This window comes from Setaria viridis, chromosome 4, assembly GCF_005286985.2.
Source record: "Setaria viridis chromosome 4, Setaria_viridis_v4.0, whole genome shotgun sequence".
Lineage (NCBI taxonomy): Eukaryota > Viridiplantae > Streptophyta > Magnoliopsida > Poales > Poaceae > Setaria > Setaria viridis.
In genome coordinates this window covers 34,808,844-34,822,607 of record NC_048266.2, presented here as the reverse complement: position 1 = coordinate 34,822,607, position 13,764 = coordinate 34,808,844, and the positions used below count along the sequence as shown (strand labels likewise).

The 13,764-nt window shown below is 45.2% G+C and overlaps 1 protein-coding gene across 1 annotated transcript; it reads left to right on the top strand.

Moving 5' to 3' along the window:
• The first annotated feature begins 9,077 nt into the window (after positions 1-9,077).
• On the top strand, positions 9,078-13,764 carry LOC117853969 (cation transporter HKT1;1-like). The gene is given in 5 exon segments (XM_072293282.1): positions 9,078-12,336; positions 12,338-12,461; positions 12,464-12,488; positions 12,990-13,208; positions 13,384-13,764. Coding segments are annotated over 5 exon segments (1,719 nt in total). The 5' UTR covers positions 9,078-11,229; the 3' UTR covers positions 13,628-13,764.

Genomic DNA, 13,764 nt, shown 5'->3' with positions numbered 1-13,764 from the left:
GCTTGACCCCTGGGGTTTGGGATCGGCCGCGCCCGGTTCCCGATTGGTTGCTCCTTGCCGATGAGGAAATCGGCCGATTAGGAGGTTGGAATAGTTGGGCCGGTATGGGCTTAAGGACTATAAAGATGAAGAGGGAATCAGCCCATGGAGCGCGTAATAATCAACCTAGTACGAATCGTACTTGTAAATATTCGTTTTCCGTTTGAATTAGGGATAGAGTTCTAGTCAGATAAGGGGTCGTCTGTACGGGGCTATAAATAGCCACTTTTGTAGATCTGTAATCATCAACAATTCAATACAACAAACTACTATTTCCTCGTACTTACTTTCAAGCAGACGACTTCGCCAATACTTTTCCCCTTTTTCACGAGTTCATACGGGTTGGCAGGACTGCATCAACTTAACCTCCGGCTGATCTTGTAAGTTCCGCTTATCGAGTAAATTCTAAGCTTTAACTTCGGGCGCATCGCTGTCGTTTCGTTTAGATTTATTCACCAGTTATCGATATTTACTAGAATTATAGGTTTTACCTTTTGTTCTAGTTTTATCATCAGTTATCCAGCTAGGAATTGGCAATATCGGCTTTTCTCGTATTTAGTCATTTAACCTGCTTATTTTACACATAGCCGATTAGATCTATTCCTAGTGTTGTTACTGTAGCGTTGTGTTGATTACTCCAGTAGTTCTCATTCGCGCTGCCTGGTAATCGGCTGCTTCATAGCCGATTTCTTTATCACGGTAAATCGGCCGATTCACTGATAAGCTTTCTCGAGATCGGAAATTTAGCCGATCGCAACCTTTGGGATCTGACACGTATTCTTCCTTGCCAATCAACAGGTCAGATTGGCTGGCACGCCGCGCGAACTGCACCAGGGCGATCACCCGAACAGGAGTTAAGCAGATTCTCCCGGGTCATGTGTGAGACGCTGGGGATTCGGTTGACCGATTTCTAGCGCCAACAATGTTGCTTTTGGCTTGTGATGTGCAGGTGTAGAAAGCGACGTGGCGGTCGACGGCGTGCGGTGAAGGTCAAGCGAAAGGTTCATGCCGATGGACCAAGGGCGGTGAAGGATGGACACGAGTAGGCTTGGACCGATGGACCCGAGGAGTCCGGGCGAAGTCACGGACGGTCCACATGGTGCACGGAATGGCGAGAGGGCATGACAGGATGGAGACGGCATCGGTCGAGTCAAGCGGGAGGCTTGGCGGAGGCCGGACACGCGTCAATGGACGGTTTGGGTGGTTTGGGCCTCAAAACCACCGCGCAGGCAGGTTTCCCGGTTTGGGCCTCAAAACCGGGGGGCGAGCCCGGTGCGGCCGGAGCTTCAAGAAGGAGGGCACGTGGCGTCATCGCGAAGCTTGCGTCGAGGCGAAGCAAAGTCGTGAAGGTGGCGTGTCCATCCGATGCGCGGATAAAAACTTGGACCAAAATGCCCCTGCGTGGGTAGTTATCTTAGTTGTAGCTGTAGGGGTAGTATAGTCTTTCGTCCTGGACTATAAATAGGGATGGGGGGCTGGTTATTTCAGCACCTCTTGGCTTAGCAACTCATTATCTATTTGCTTAGAGGCTAGTCATGTGCTTAAAGTGGAGGAGAGAGGGAGATTAGAGAGTGATTACTCTTTTCTCTTGATTTCTTCATCTTTAGTGGGTGGATGAAGGGAGGAGGCTAGTCCTCATCTTGTATAGGAGATGTTCTCATGATTTAGCTTTGTTTGTTATCTCAAATCGTGCTAAATCTTTGTTTCCCGAGCATTTTTCTTTTTCCCTATTTTCGGAGTTATTTTTGGGGAATTTTCGTTCATCATGTTTGAGCCCCAATCTCGTGAGATTGGTTGAAGGGAATTGTTGCTAGGATCTTAGGGAGCATCTTTGATATGATCCCCCTCCAAATCTCTCACGAATCCGGCTTGAATTTTGAGTTTTCCCAAATCGTGTTCCTCGAGTAGGGTTTCCGTTTTTCTCCAAATCCACGATGAAAACTTGAGCTTTTTGTGATCTTTTCCATGGATCTATTAGCCTTAGGGCTGCGCATCTGTGGCTCAAGTTTCGTCTCGATTCGTGGAGTTTTGAGTGAGGATTTTAGAGTTGAAGTTTCAAGTTCTTCCTTTGTTCTTCCTGTTCCTTGTCTCTGTTCATCCGCAGGCTTCAGGGCGTCGGGGTAAACAGGCTGCAGGCGCAGCGCACGCGAGGAGCAAGCAGCTGACCAGGCGCGAGTGTAGCAGCCCAGCTAGCTGCCGAGAAGCCCAGCAGGCGTGCGGCCCAGCAACGTTGGCTTGGCTCACGCACCAGTACCCAGGTGGGCCTGCAGGAAGCAGCAGGAGCACGCAGCCCAATAGAGCAAGTCCAGGTGAGTAGCAGGTCATGTGTACAAGCAGTGAGGTTGTTTTCTTTTTCTCCATTATTTATAGTAGTTTACTTTTTAATCCTTGCAGTTAGTTAGCTAATTAGTGATTAATTGTGTTAGCTTCTTTTTTATTTCTCTTTGCTAATCATGCTTAGCACTTAAAGTAGTCTGTTTCCTTTGAATGCTTACGTGAGAAATTTGTCAGTAGTAACCTTGCTTAATCTCGTTTGTGCAAATTTGTTGGAATCACTTTATGTTCTGCTTCCGCCATGTCATGCACGCTTTCGGATCACTTTGAGCTTTTCTTTCGATACGTGAATCGTTCCTAGGGTGAGCTTGTCATGAGTTGACTTGTGTCATCTTGACGATATAACGCGCAGTGTGCTTTGGGGTTGTATTTGGGACATAGGCCTTGTTCTCGTTGAGAATTTTTATAGGCTCCCATTCACCCCCCTCTGGTCGCCCTTTCGGTCCTTCAATTGGTATCAGAGCCGGTTAAGGTTTCTCCATACCCTAATCGGTTTCGAAACCTATTATGGCAACCTCTGAGCGTTCTTCCTCGACCGTTGCACCCTACTTTGATGGATCTGATTATCGATATTGGAAAGCTCGCATGAGAGCCCATCTAAATAGTAGGGGAGCAGGGGTTTGGGAAATCACTCAGGATGTGACTTATGTGATTCCTGCTACTCGTGTGACTCAAGATGAAAGGGATAAGTATCACGCCAACAGCAAGGCGATTGATATTCTATTTGCGAGTCTGAGTCGTGCTGAGTTCGATCGAGTCGAAGATCTCTCTCTTGCTCATGAGATTTGGTCTCGACTTTAGAGTTTCCACGAGGGAAACAGTCAGGTGAAGGCTAGACTCTTTGAGACTTATAGGCGTGAGTATGAGAACTTTGTTCATTTGCCTGGTGAGTCTGCCGATGCTTTGTTTCAGCGTTTCTTGGCTATTGTGAACAAGATGAAAGCAAATATCACCGTCTTACCCTACACTGATCATGATAGAGATTTAAAGCTCTTGCATGCCTTGGATCACGAAGTGTGGGGTACGAAGGTTGATGCTATCATCGAGTCACCGAATTATGAAACACTTTCCACTGATGAACTCTTTGCCAAGTTGAAATCCACGGGGGTTGACAAGAGGCTCCGAGCAAAACAAGGAGGCCTTACTGATCCAAATAGTATGGCTCTCATGTCAGGCTCTGGATAGCCTAAGTCTTTGAGTAACTCTTCTTCTATGTCGTTTGCCTTGTCTTCTTTGGTTTCTGTTTCAGAGGAGCAGCTGGAGGTTCTTGATGATGATGAGCTCGCCTTGATCACGAGGCGATTCATGCGCTTCAACGACAACCGCAAGAACAGGCGAAGGAACAACAACAACTATTTCGATTGTGGCAAGCCAGGCCACTTCGCCGCCGACTGCCCCGACAAGAACAAAACCAAGAGCAAGTACGACTACAACAAGCACAAGAACAAGGATAGCACCAAGAAGAAGAAGAAGTACACCGACTGCGAGAAGAAGGAGTATCGCAAGAAGGCCAAAGCACGTGCCTTCATCGCCTCCCTCAGCGACGTCGACTCCGACACCGACGACCACACCGACTCAAGCTCAAGCGAGGAGGACGACGACCGCAAGGCAAAGAAGAAGGACGACAAGAACTTCAATGGCCTCTGCTTCTACTCCGACAAGAACCGCGACGGGTACTGTGTCATTGCTCTCAACTCCAAGAAGGATGACAAGGAAAGTGACTCTGACACAGAAACTGAGGTAAAGCCTACTCCTGAACAACTTGCTCTAGAAGTAGAAGAACTTAATGATTGCCTAATTAATCAAGATAAATTGCTTAAGAAGGCTGCTAAAGAGCGAGTTGAGCTTAAGGCTAAGTTAGAAAGTGCCTTGATTGAGATAGATATGCTTAAATCTGCTTCTACTGTTTCTGATGTTGTTGAGTGTGATGAATGTGGTGTTCATATGGCTAGTCTTGCATCTTTACAATCTAAGCATGCTTTGTTGGTAGATGAATTGGATTTGACTAGGGCTGCTTTAGATGAGGTCAAGACTAGGCCTATTTTGCTTGGTGCATGTAAGTCTTGCCCTGCTTTGCAAGTTCAGTTGGATGATGCATGTGCCAAGCTTAGTGCTTTAGAGAAGTATGAGTTTATTGCTAGATCTAAACTTCCTGAATGCACTGTTTGTCCTGAACTCAAGCTTAATTTGCAACATGTTGAGGATGAAAACTCCTACTTGCACACTGTTCTTAGTTGGGTGTCAAGTAGGGAACCTCAGCTAGGCATGATGATTCAGGAGTTCAAAAGGGCTGATGATTTTGGGCTTGGGTCGGTTATGAAGGGATATCTTTTTAATGGGTTTTTCAAAAACAAACAAGGTAAGGATGGGTTGATTGTGAGAAACAAAGCGAGGTTGGTTGCCCAAGGTTTTAGCCAAAAAGAGGGGATAGATTATGAGGAAACCTTTGCCCCTGTTGCCCGTTTGGAAGCAATTAGAATCCTTCTAGCCTTCTCTGTGGCTAAAGGTTTCAAGCTCTTCCAAACGGATGTGAAAAGTGCCTTCCTAAATGGTTTCATAGAGGAGGAAGTGTATGTAAAACAACCCCCTGGTTTTGAGAGTCCTAAATATCCTGATCGTGTTTTCAAACTCCAGAAAACTCTCTATGGCCTAAAACAAGCACCCCGAGCGTGGTATGCTAGATTGAAATCCTTTTTGATTGGGAATGGGTTTGAAATGGGATCAGTTGATAAAACACTCTTTCTCCTCAGGCAAGACAATGGCTTATTGATTGTTCAAATATACGTGGATGATATTATCTTTGGTGGGTCTTCTCATGCTTTGGTTGCCAAGTTTGCAGATGACATGAGCAGGGAGTTCGAGATGTCGATGATGGGTGAGTTGACCTTCTTCCTCGGGCTACAGATCAAGCAAAGCAAGGAAGGAACCTTCGTGCACCAAGGGAAGTACACGAAGGACGTGTTGAGGAAGTTTGACATGGCTGATGCTAAGCCACTCTCCACACCCATGGGTACGACGACGGCACTAGATGCGGATGAAGATGGCGAACCGGTGGACCAGAAGGAGTACAGAAGCATGATCGGCTCCCTCTTGTACCTAACGGCAACGAGGCCGGACATACACTTTGCCGTGTGTCTGTGCGCTCGTTTTCAGGCTTCACCGAGGACATCTCACCGTCAAGCAGTGAAGAGGATCATGAGGTATCTCCGCTTTACCCTTGAGTTCGGTTTGTGGTATTCTGCCTCCTCGACACTCACGCTCCGGGGATACTCCGATGCGGACTTTGCTGGGTGTCGATTGGATCGCAAGTCTACCTCGGGTACTTGCCAGTTTCTCGGTTCGTCTTTGGTCTCTTGGTCTTCTCGCAAACAATCTAGTGTTGCTCAGTCTACCACTGAAGCTGAGTATGTTGCTGCTGCTAGCTGTTGTTCTCAGCTGCTTTGGATGATTTCCCCTTTGAGAGACTTTAGTTTGGATTTTACTCGTGTACCTCTTCTTTGTGACAGCATGAGTGCCATTAGTGTAGCCAAGAACCCCATTCTCCACTCAAAAACTAAACACATTGATGTGAGATATCATTTTCTGAGAGATCATGTTGAGAAAGGGGATATTGACCTTGGCTATGTTGCTACCCAAAACCAACTCGCGGATATTTTCACCAAACCCCTGGATCAAGCCAATTTTGCTCGTTTGCGGGGGGAGTTGGGTGTTTGCTTTCCTTTCTGAGTTGGGTTTTTGGAGCTTCTCTTGTATTATACTTGTATCATTTTTTACAAAACATGGTAGGATAGTCACTTGTTCATGATAGCTTTGAGTTCTTCATGTATATCTTATCATGCTATCTTTTGCGATATATTGTGGTGGATGATACATATGAACATCATGTCATGCTTTACCTTAGTTCACATTTGGGTATGGCATGTTGTTCATCTGTATCATTTTAGCTTAGTTTCCATGCATTTTGTATCATATTGCATTTTGTATCATGTTGCACTAGATGAGCTTCTCCTATATATCTTGTGTACTCCCTTATGCTACTTGTGAGGTAGTGCTGTGGTTGGTGATTTTGATGCAATGTGCAGTTATGCTCTTGATGATATTGTATACTTGTTGAGATAACTGTTTTTGAAATTCAATGCTAAATTCTACTCTTTTAACTTGCTTATCACCCATGAGTAGATGCTTGGTTATGGTTTGTCCTTGGTTGAATACCGGTTCCATATCTAGCTTATGTTTGGAATTCATGTTCTTTTCAATTGGGTCAAAGATCTAGGTACCATTGCAAATGTTTAGCCCATGATGCACCCCTTGGGGAAGCATGGCTTCTTTGTGCCGCAAAGGCACTTCATGTATTTTGCTTTATGTGAATACTGAAAAGAAATATGCTGAAAACTTCATAAATTCACCAAGTTTTTGTGCTTAATGTGATATTATTGCTTGCTTAGTTGTTACAAGATGTCTACCAAAAGAAGTAGACACTTGGTTTCAACAAGCTTTAAACATGACTTGTGATGCATATGTGGGTGTTTGCAATGATCTCTTATTGAGAATGGATTTTCCAAGTATGAGCTCTTGATGGACTAGTCTATTCTTGCTTGGGTGATTCTTAACTAGGTGAATGCTCATGTGGTGATCTTTTTATACATTGCTAAAACTTGATACTTGCTTCACCTCCACTGTTGTAACTTGATATCATCTTGTTGGCGATGCTATTGTTTCTTATGATCTATCAAGCTTTATCTCCCTAGTAGCCTTTGAGAGTGCATTGTGATATATTTGAGAAGCTTGTTAGGTTCTGCATTTCCATGGCATGCATTTTGTGATTTCATCCTTTTCTTGATGGTTGCATTGTCAACAAGGGGGAGAGAAATCTACACAAATTCTTTCATCTGTCAAGAGGGAGACTTTGCATGTATGCATGTTTTCAGGGGGAGTGCATATATTCAGGGGGAGTATTTGTGAGTTGTTGATGTGCTCTTGTTATGCTCTTATGCTCTTGTACCGGTCGCGTTGAGCTGTTTACCTCTTCTTGAGGAGCCGGTTTTTTGATTTGAGTTTGGATTTTCATGTGATTGGTGTTGAGCCCGTTTTTTTGCCTCTTCTTGGGGGATCACATGATTTTGTCTCAGTTGTGTAGAGTCGTTGCCCTTATCTTAGAGGACTGAGATTTTTCTATTTTGAGTTTCTTGTTTTTCTGTTTCAATACCATGAATTTGTGGGGTGTTGTCAATGCACTCATCAAGGGGGAGATTCAGGACCAATGGTGGTCACCCTTGAATGATGAGTGATTGACAACGTTGTGTTGGTTTGATGTTGCTCTTGGCTTGTGATGTGCAGGTGTAGGATGCGACGTGGCGGTCGACGGCGTGCGGTGAAGGTCAAGCGAAAGGTTCATGCCGATGGACCAAGGGCGGTGAAGGATGGACGCGAGTAGGCTTGGACCGATGGACCCGAGGAGTCCGGGCGAAGTCACGGGCGGTCCACATGGTGCACGGAATGGCGAGAGGGCATGACAGGATGGAGACGGCGTCGGTCGAGTCAAGCGGGAGGCTTGGCGGAGGCCGGACACGCATCAATGGACGGTTTGGGTGGTTTGGGCCTCAAAACCACCGCGCAGGCAGGTTTCCCGGTTTGGGCCTCAAAACCGGGGGCGAGCCCGGTGCGGTCGGAGCTTCGAGAAGGAGGGAACGTGGCGTCATCGCGAAGCTTGCGTCGAGGCGAAGCAAAGTCATGAAGGCGGCGTGTCTGTCCGATGCACGGATAAAAACGTGGACCAAAATGCCCCTGCGTGGGTAGTTATCTTAGTTGTAGCTGTACGGGTAGTATAGTCTTTCGTCCTGGACTATAAATAGGGATGGGGGGCTGGTTATTTCAGCACCTCTTGACTTAGGAACTCATTATCTATTTGCTTAGAGGCTAGTCATGTGCTTAAAGTGAGAGGAGAGAGGGAGATTAGAGAGTGATTACTCTTTTCTCTTGATTTCTTCATCTTTAGTGGGTGGATGAAGGGAGGAGGCTAGTCCTCATCTTGTATAGGAGATGTTCTCGTGATTTAGCTTTGTTTGTTATCTCAAATCGTGCTAAATCTTTGTTTCCCGAGCATTTTTCTTTTTCCCTATTTTCGGAGTTATTTTTGGGGAATTTTCGTTCATCATGTTTGAGCCCGAATCTTGTGAGATTGGTTGAAGGGAATTGTTGCTAGGATCTTAGGGAGCATCTTTGATATGATCCCCCTCCAAATCTCTCACGAATCCGGCTTGAATTTTGAGTTTTCCCAAATCGTGTTCCTCGAGTAGGGTTTCCGTTTTTCTCCAAATCCACGATGAAAGCTTGAGCTTTTTGTGATCTTTTCCATGGATCTATTAGCCTTTAGGGCTGCACATCTGTGGCTCAAGTTTCGTCTCGATTCGTGGAGTTTTGAGTGAGGATTTTAGAGTTGAAGTTTCAAGTTCTTCCTTTGTTCTTCCTGTTCCTTGTCTCTGTTCATCCGCAGGCTTCAGGGCGTCGGGGTGAGCAGGCTGCAGGCGCAGCGCACGCGAGGAGCAAGCAGCTGACCAGGCGCGAGTGTAGCGGCCCAGCTAGCTGCCGAGAAGCCCAGCAGGCGTGCGGCCCAGCAGTGTTGGCTTGGCTCACGCACCAGTACCCAGGTGGGCCTGCAGGAAGCAGCAGGAGCATGCAGCCCAATAGAGCAAGTCCAGGTAAGTAGCAGGTCGTGTGTACAAGCAGTGAGGTTGTTTTCTTTTTCTCCATTATTTATAGTAGTTTACTTTTTAATCCTTGCAGTTAGTTAGCTAATTAGTGATTAATTGTGTTAGCTTCTTTTTTATTTCTCTTTGCTAATCATGCTTAGCACTTAAAGTAATCTGTTTCCTTTGAATGCTTACGTGAGAAATTTGTTAGTAGTAACCTTGCTTAATCTCGTTTGTGCAAATTTGTTGGAATCACTTTATGTTCTGCTTCCGCCATGTCATGGACGCTTTCAGATCACTTTGAGCTTTTCTTTCGATACGTGAATCGTTCCTAAGGTGAGCTTGTCACGAGTTGACTTGTGTCATCTTGACGATACAACGCGCAGTGTGTTTTGAGGTTGCATTTGGGACATAGGCCTAGTTCTCGTTGAGAATTTTTATAGGCTCCCATTCACCCCCCTCTGGTCGCCCTTTCGGTCCTTCAGTTTGATTAGGCCATCCTCTACGTTGTAGCCGGTCTGTCGTCCAAAGCCGGTTCTGGACAGCTAACCACAAGAAAAGCTTACAGCTCTGCGATGCCCAAAGCCGCCAAATTAATGTTTCGAAGTTTGTTATGGATGATCCTATGAATTGCGCATTGTAAGGCGACCGAGCTGAGTAGATCCCATTTCCAATAAGTTTCCACGTGATGTCATCTTGTATCCCAGGCGTGAGGACTATGTCCTGCGAAGCACGCCATAGCACAATGAATTCCTGGAGGTGACTCATGGAGAAGCTGTCATGCTGTAGGTCAATGTCTTTGATCCATTGCCTATTTTGCATGGCATCACGTAGCACTACTTTTCGCTTTGATATTCTGAAGATGTTTGGAGCCAAGTCTTTCGGCCTTTGGCCGTGAATCCAGGCGCTGTGCCAGAAGGAGGCCTTACTGCCGTCTCCAATGAGGATTGTGGTGGCTGCCACGAAAAGAAGCTTATCTTTGTTATTACATGGCGTTTCTGAGCCGATCCACGGTTTATCAGTAGCCATCTCAGCCTTAATCCTCTTCTGCATAAACGTTTCACCTGGACGTTGGATGCTCCCGGTTCGGTGGGGCATCCACATCACGACATGTGCGGAGCAGAGCAGCATCGGCCAACAGACTCCGAGAGGGCGCGCGCACCTGACAACCACTCGACGGAGCATCCCAGGAACTGCATGCACTCATCTGCATTGCCACGGCGGCAGACGCATACATCTCGCAATTATTGGATCGCAATTGTCGCCAATCGTCCTCAGGCCGAGCGGGAGGAGTGGCACTCAAACTCCGCCACCTCAGATTGCTGCGCGGACAGGTCCATTTCACTCTAATTCATCGATATACCAGTGACCTTCCGTGTCTGAGAACGTGTGCTGGCTCCGCTGGCTGATGGGGCACCTCCAGGACCATCCTACTGGCTAACACAAACAAAAAGGAACATCATCCATTCACTCCTACTTGGCACCACTGCACATATTCACCTGCAAAAGTAGGTATAGTAGATGTCAATAGGCCGCAGAGGGTTCTGTCACTGGAATTTTGCAGAAGTCATTTAGTAAACACTATTCCTTTTTTGAAACTTGCCCAACTCCACTAGTCAACACAACTTTTTTCCCAAAATGAATAAATAAATAAAAAGGGGTCTTAGTGGAATATTAAAGCAAACCTCAACCATTGTGGCATCTTCATGAAAGGATAGCCCTGGAATCACACAATCTAAACCATAGATTGGATTTTAAGATAATTCCGAATTGGTATGGAAAATCACAGCCACTCCACAGCTTTGATTGCTCAAGACTGACCTCTCGCAGAAATGTGCTTCACGAGGATGATACATACCTGGTGGTGCAAGCATCAAATGCATCGATTACACCTTGGACTAGTGTTGCCACCATCAGCACCATAATTATCTGAGGTGGATACATTTACCATGCTCTGAACCTAGCCAATCACTTGGGACTCTCCAGTCTCTACCAAGAACAAATTTCTGGTGAGAATGTTGCCCCGCGCTACAGATTAAGCTCCATAGTATGCTCGCATCAGGCAACACTGGCAAGAGAGAAATCATGAACCCTGCATAAAACCACCAGAACACATTCCAGTTGCCAGCTCCAACACCATCAACTGGAAGCCCACAAACCCTCAACAATGCCTCCAACAAGTTCAATTGTACATACTCTGCAACGTGTCAAATCATATTTGGCCACAAACCTCTCATCATCAAATTTGGAGGCGGCAAGGATCCTTGAGGAGAAATTTCAGAAGCTCCTTGGATTTCTGTCCATGAAGCTTGCTACCCTGTCCAGATGTCTGACCCAGTTCATCACGCATTCTTTCTGGCGTTTGGTTTTCCAAAGCAATCCTTTTGTAGTTCAACTCATTTACTTCATGGCAATCTCATTTGCTGGTTTTGTTGCTCTGAAGAACCTCAACCCGGACGGGAAGCCAGTTCCAAGTGATTTTGACCTGATGTTCACCTCTGTGTCCACAGCAACCGTCTCAAGCATGTCGGCAATTGAGATGGAGGATTTATCTGAGCAGCAGCTCTGGGTTCTGATCCTTCTGATGCTATTGGGAGGGGAGGTGTTCACTTCAATGCTAGGGCTCCATTTTAACAATGCCAAGGCCAACAAAGAAGAGCTTTCTCGGAGAGGTTTGAGTTCGATCAGCAGGGAAATCGAGGTCAGCATTTCTGCCAACAGCATACAGCAGATTGACATGGAATGTGGCCAACCAGAACCAGTTATATCACACAACCAGGTACAGCAAACCAAAAGCACAAGACATAGTTCTCGCGCTATCTTGGCCCACATAGTGACAGGTTACCTTTTAGCTAGTGTTATGTGCAGTTCTGTAGTCATTATTAGTTACTTTTGGCTTAATTCAGATGCAAGGCAAGTCCTACAAAGTAAAGAGATCAAAGTATGCACCTTTGCCATCTTCACAGCAGTGTCCTCATTTGCAAATTGTGGCTTCACTCCACTAAACAGTAATATGCAAGCTTTCACAAAGAACTCCGTTCTTTTGCTTCTAGTAATCCCGCAAATTCTAGCAGGCAATACTTTATTTTCACCACTCCTAAGGTTAAGCGTGTGGGCCTTGGGAAAAATCAGTGGAAAACAAGAGTGCACTCACATCCTTCTGTATCCTGAGGAGACTGGATATAAGCATTTGCCCACACAAAGGAATTGTGTTTACATCTTTCTGACAGTAACAGGGCTGATTTTGTTGCAAGTTACATGTGTTTGCGCTTTTGGAGTGGGGTTCAAAGGCCTTTGAAAGAATGAACTGGTTTCAGAAATTGGTAGGCTCATTGTTTCAGAGTGTCAATACAAGACAAGCCGGTGAAGCCGTTGTTGATATCTCAACCTTCTCATCACCACTTTGTTGCTATTTGCAATTGTCATGTTAGTATCCCCTCCAACCCCTATTTTAGCATGAATCTTATTAAGCTAACCTGCATATTTAGATCGGTCCTTATCTGTATCATATTGCCAGGATCACTTTCAGAAACTTTGCACAGGTAGAATACTTTCAGCACCAAAAACTTGACTGAATTGAGACCGTATGTTCCCAGTTCAGACCAATACAAGAGAATAGATCATTAAAATGCACTCCAAAAATGAAAGGAGGCACTATAGAGGCTAAGCGCTAATACTTGTGAAAGAATGAGAAACTGGTGATCCTAACTTGCAGGATACCATCCTTATGTTTTCCTATGAATTTGAATGAAGTTCTAGATAGCATACTTTGTCACCTGCTACCTAGAAGATCATTGTTCAGTAAAAAACTCAAAACTGCTCCCATAAAAAAGAAGTATATATAGATCAAAATCAGAAGAAATATAGATACCCTTTGCACAAGTGCTCTTAATGCTTCTTTAATAACAGGCTGTTACTTATCTTCAGGTACCTTCCTTCCAATACATCATTTCTCCCAATCAACAGTGAGAAACAGCCCTTGGCAGATAAAAATCCGAGTCGCAGAGCAATGTGGAAGAATTTCAGCATTACCAGCCTTGCATGTATCGCATTATTCACATTTTTTGCCTGTATAACTGAAAGGAAGTCAATGTTTGCAGATCCACTAAATTTCAATGTCTTCAGCATTTTATTTGAAGTGATCAGGCAAGTTCATATCATTGCACAATCAAAGGCATGCTCATTCCAGAAACAGTGTCTAGACATGAATTCAATCGACAAGAGAAAAAAAATGATGAGCTGAATTTCCAAGCATGTACCAGGCTGTTTATGTTTGTTGCTTCTAACTTCTAAGCAGTAACAAACATTTCTTGTTTCACAGCGCGTTCGGCAATGTGGGGTACTCACTAGGCTACAGTCGCGAGAAGTTGATGAAACCTGATGCCAGTTGCAAAGCTGCTTCATATGGGTTTGTCGGCTGGTGGACTAATGAAGGTAAGCTGATAATTATCTTGGTGATGTTCATCGGGAGGCTCAAGAAGTTCATCATCAAAGAGGAAAAAGTCGACTGTGCACACACAACACCACATCAGAGGGTGGAAGTTGCACTATTACAAGAATCATGAAGTAGTGAATCAGCTAAAGCCAGAGCCTTACCATCTTGTGCATGACACGGGAAAAGATTGCCTGAAGGATGATTTCAGCTGTACAAAATGCAAGAGATTCATGATTGAATGAATGAATGAAGAAATCACGACTGTCA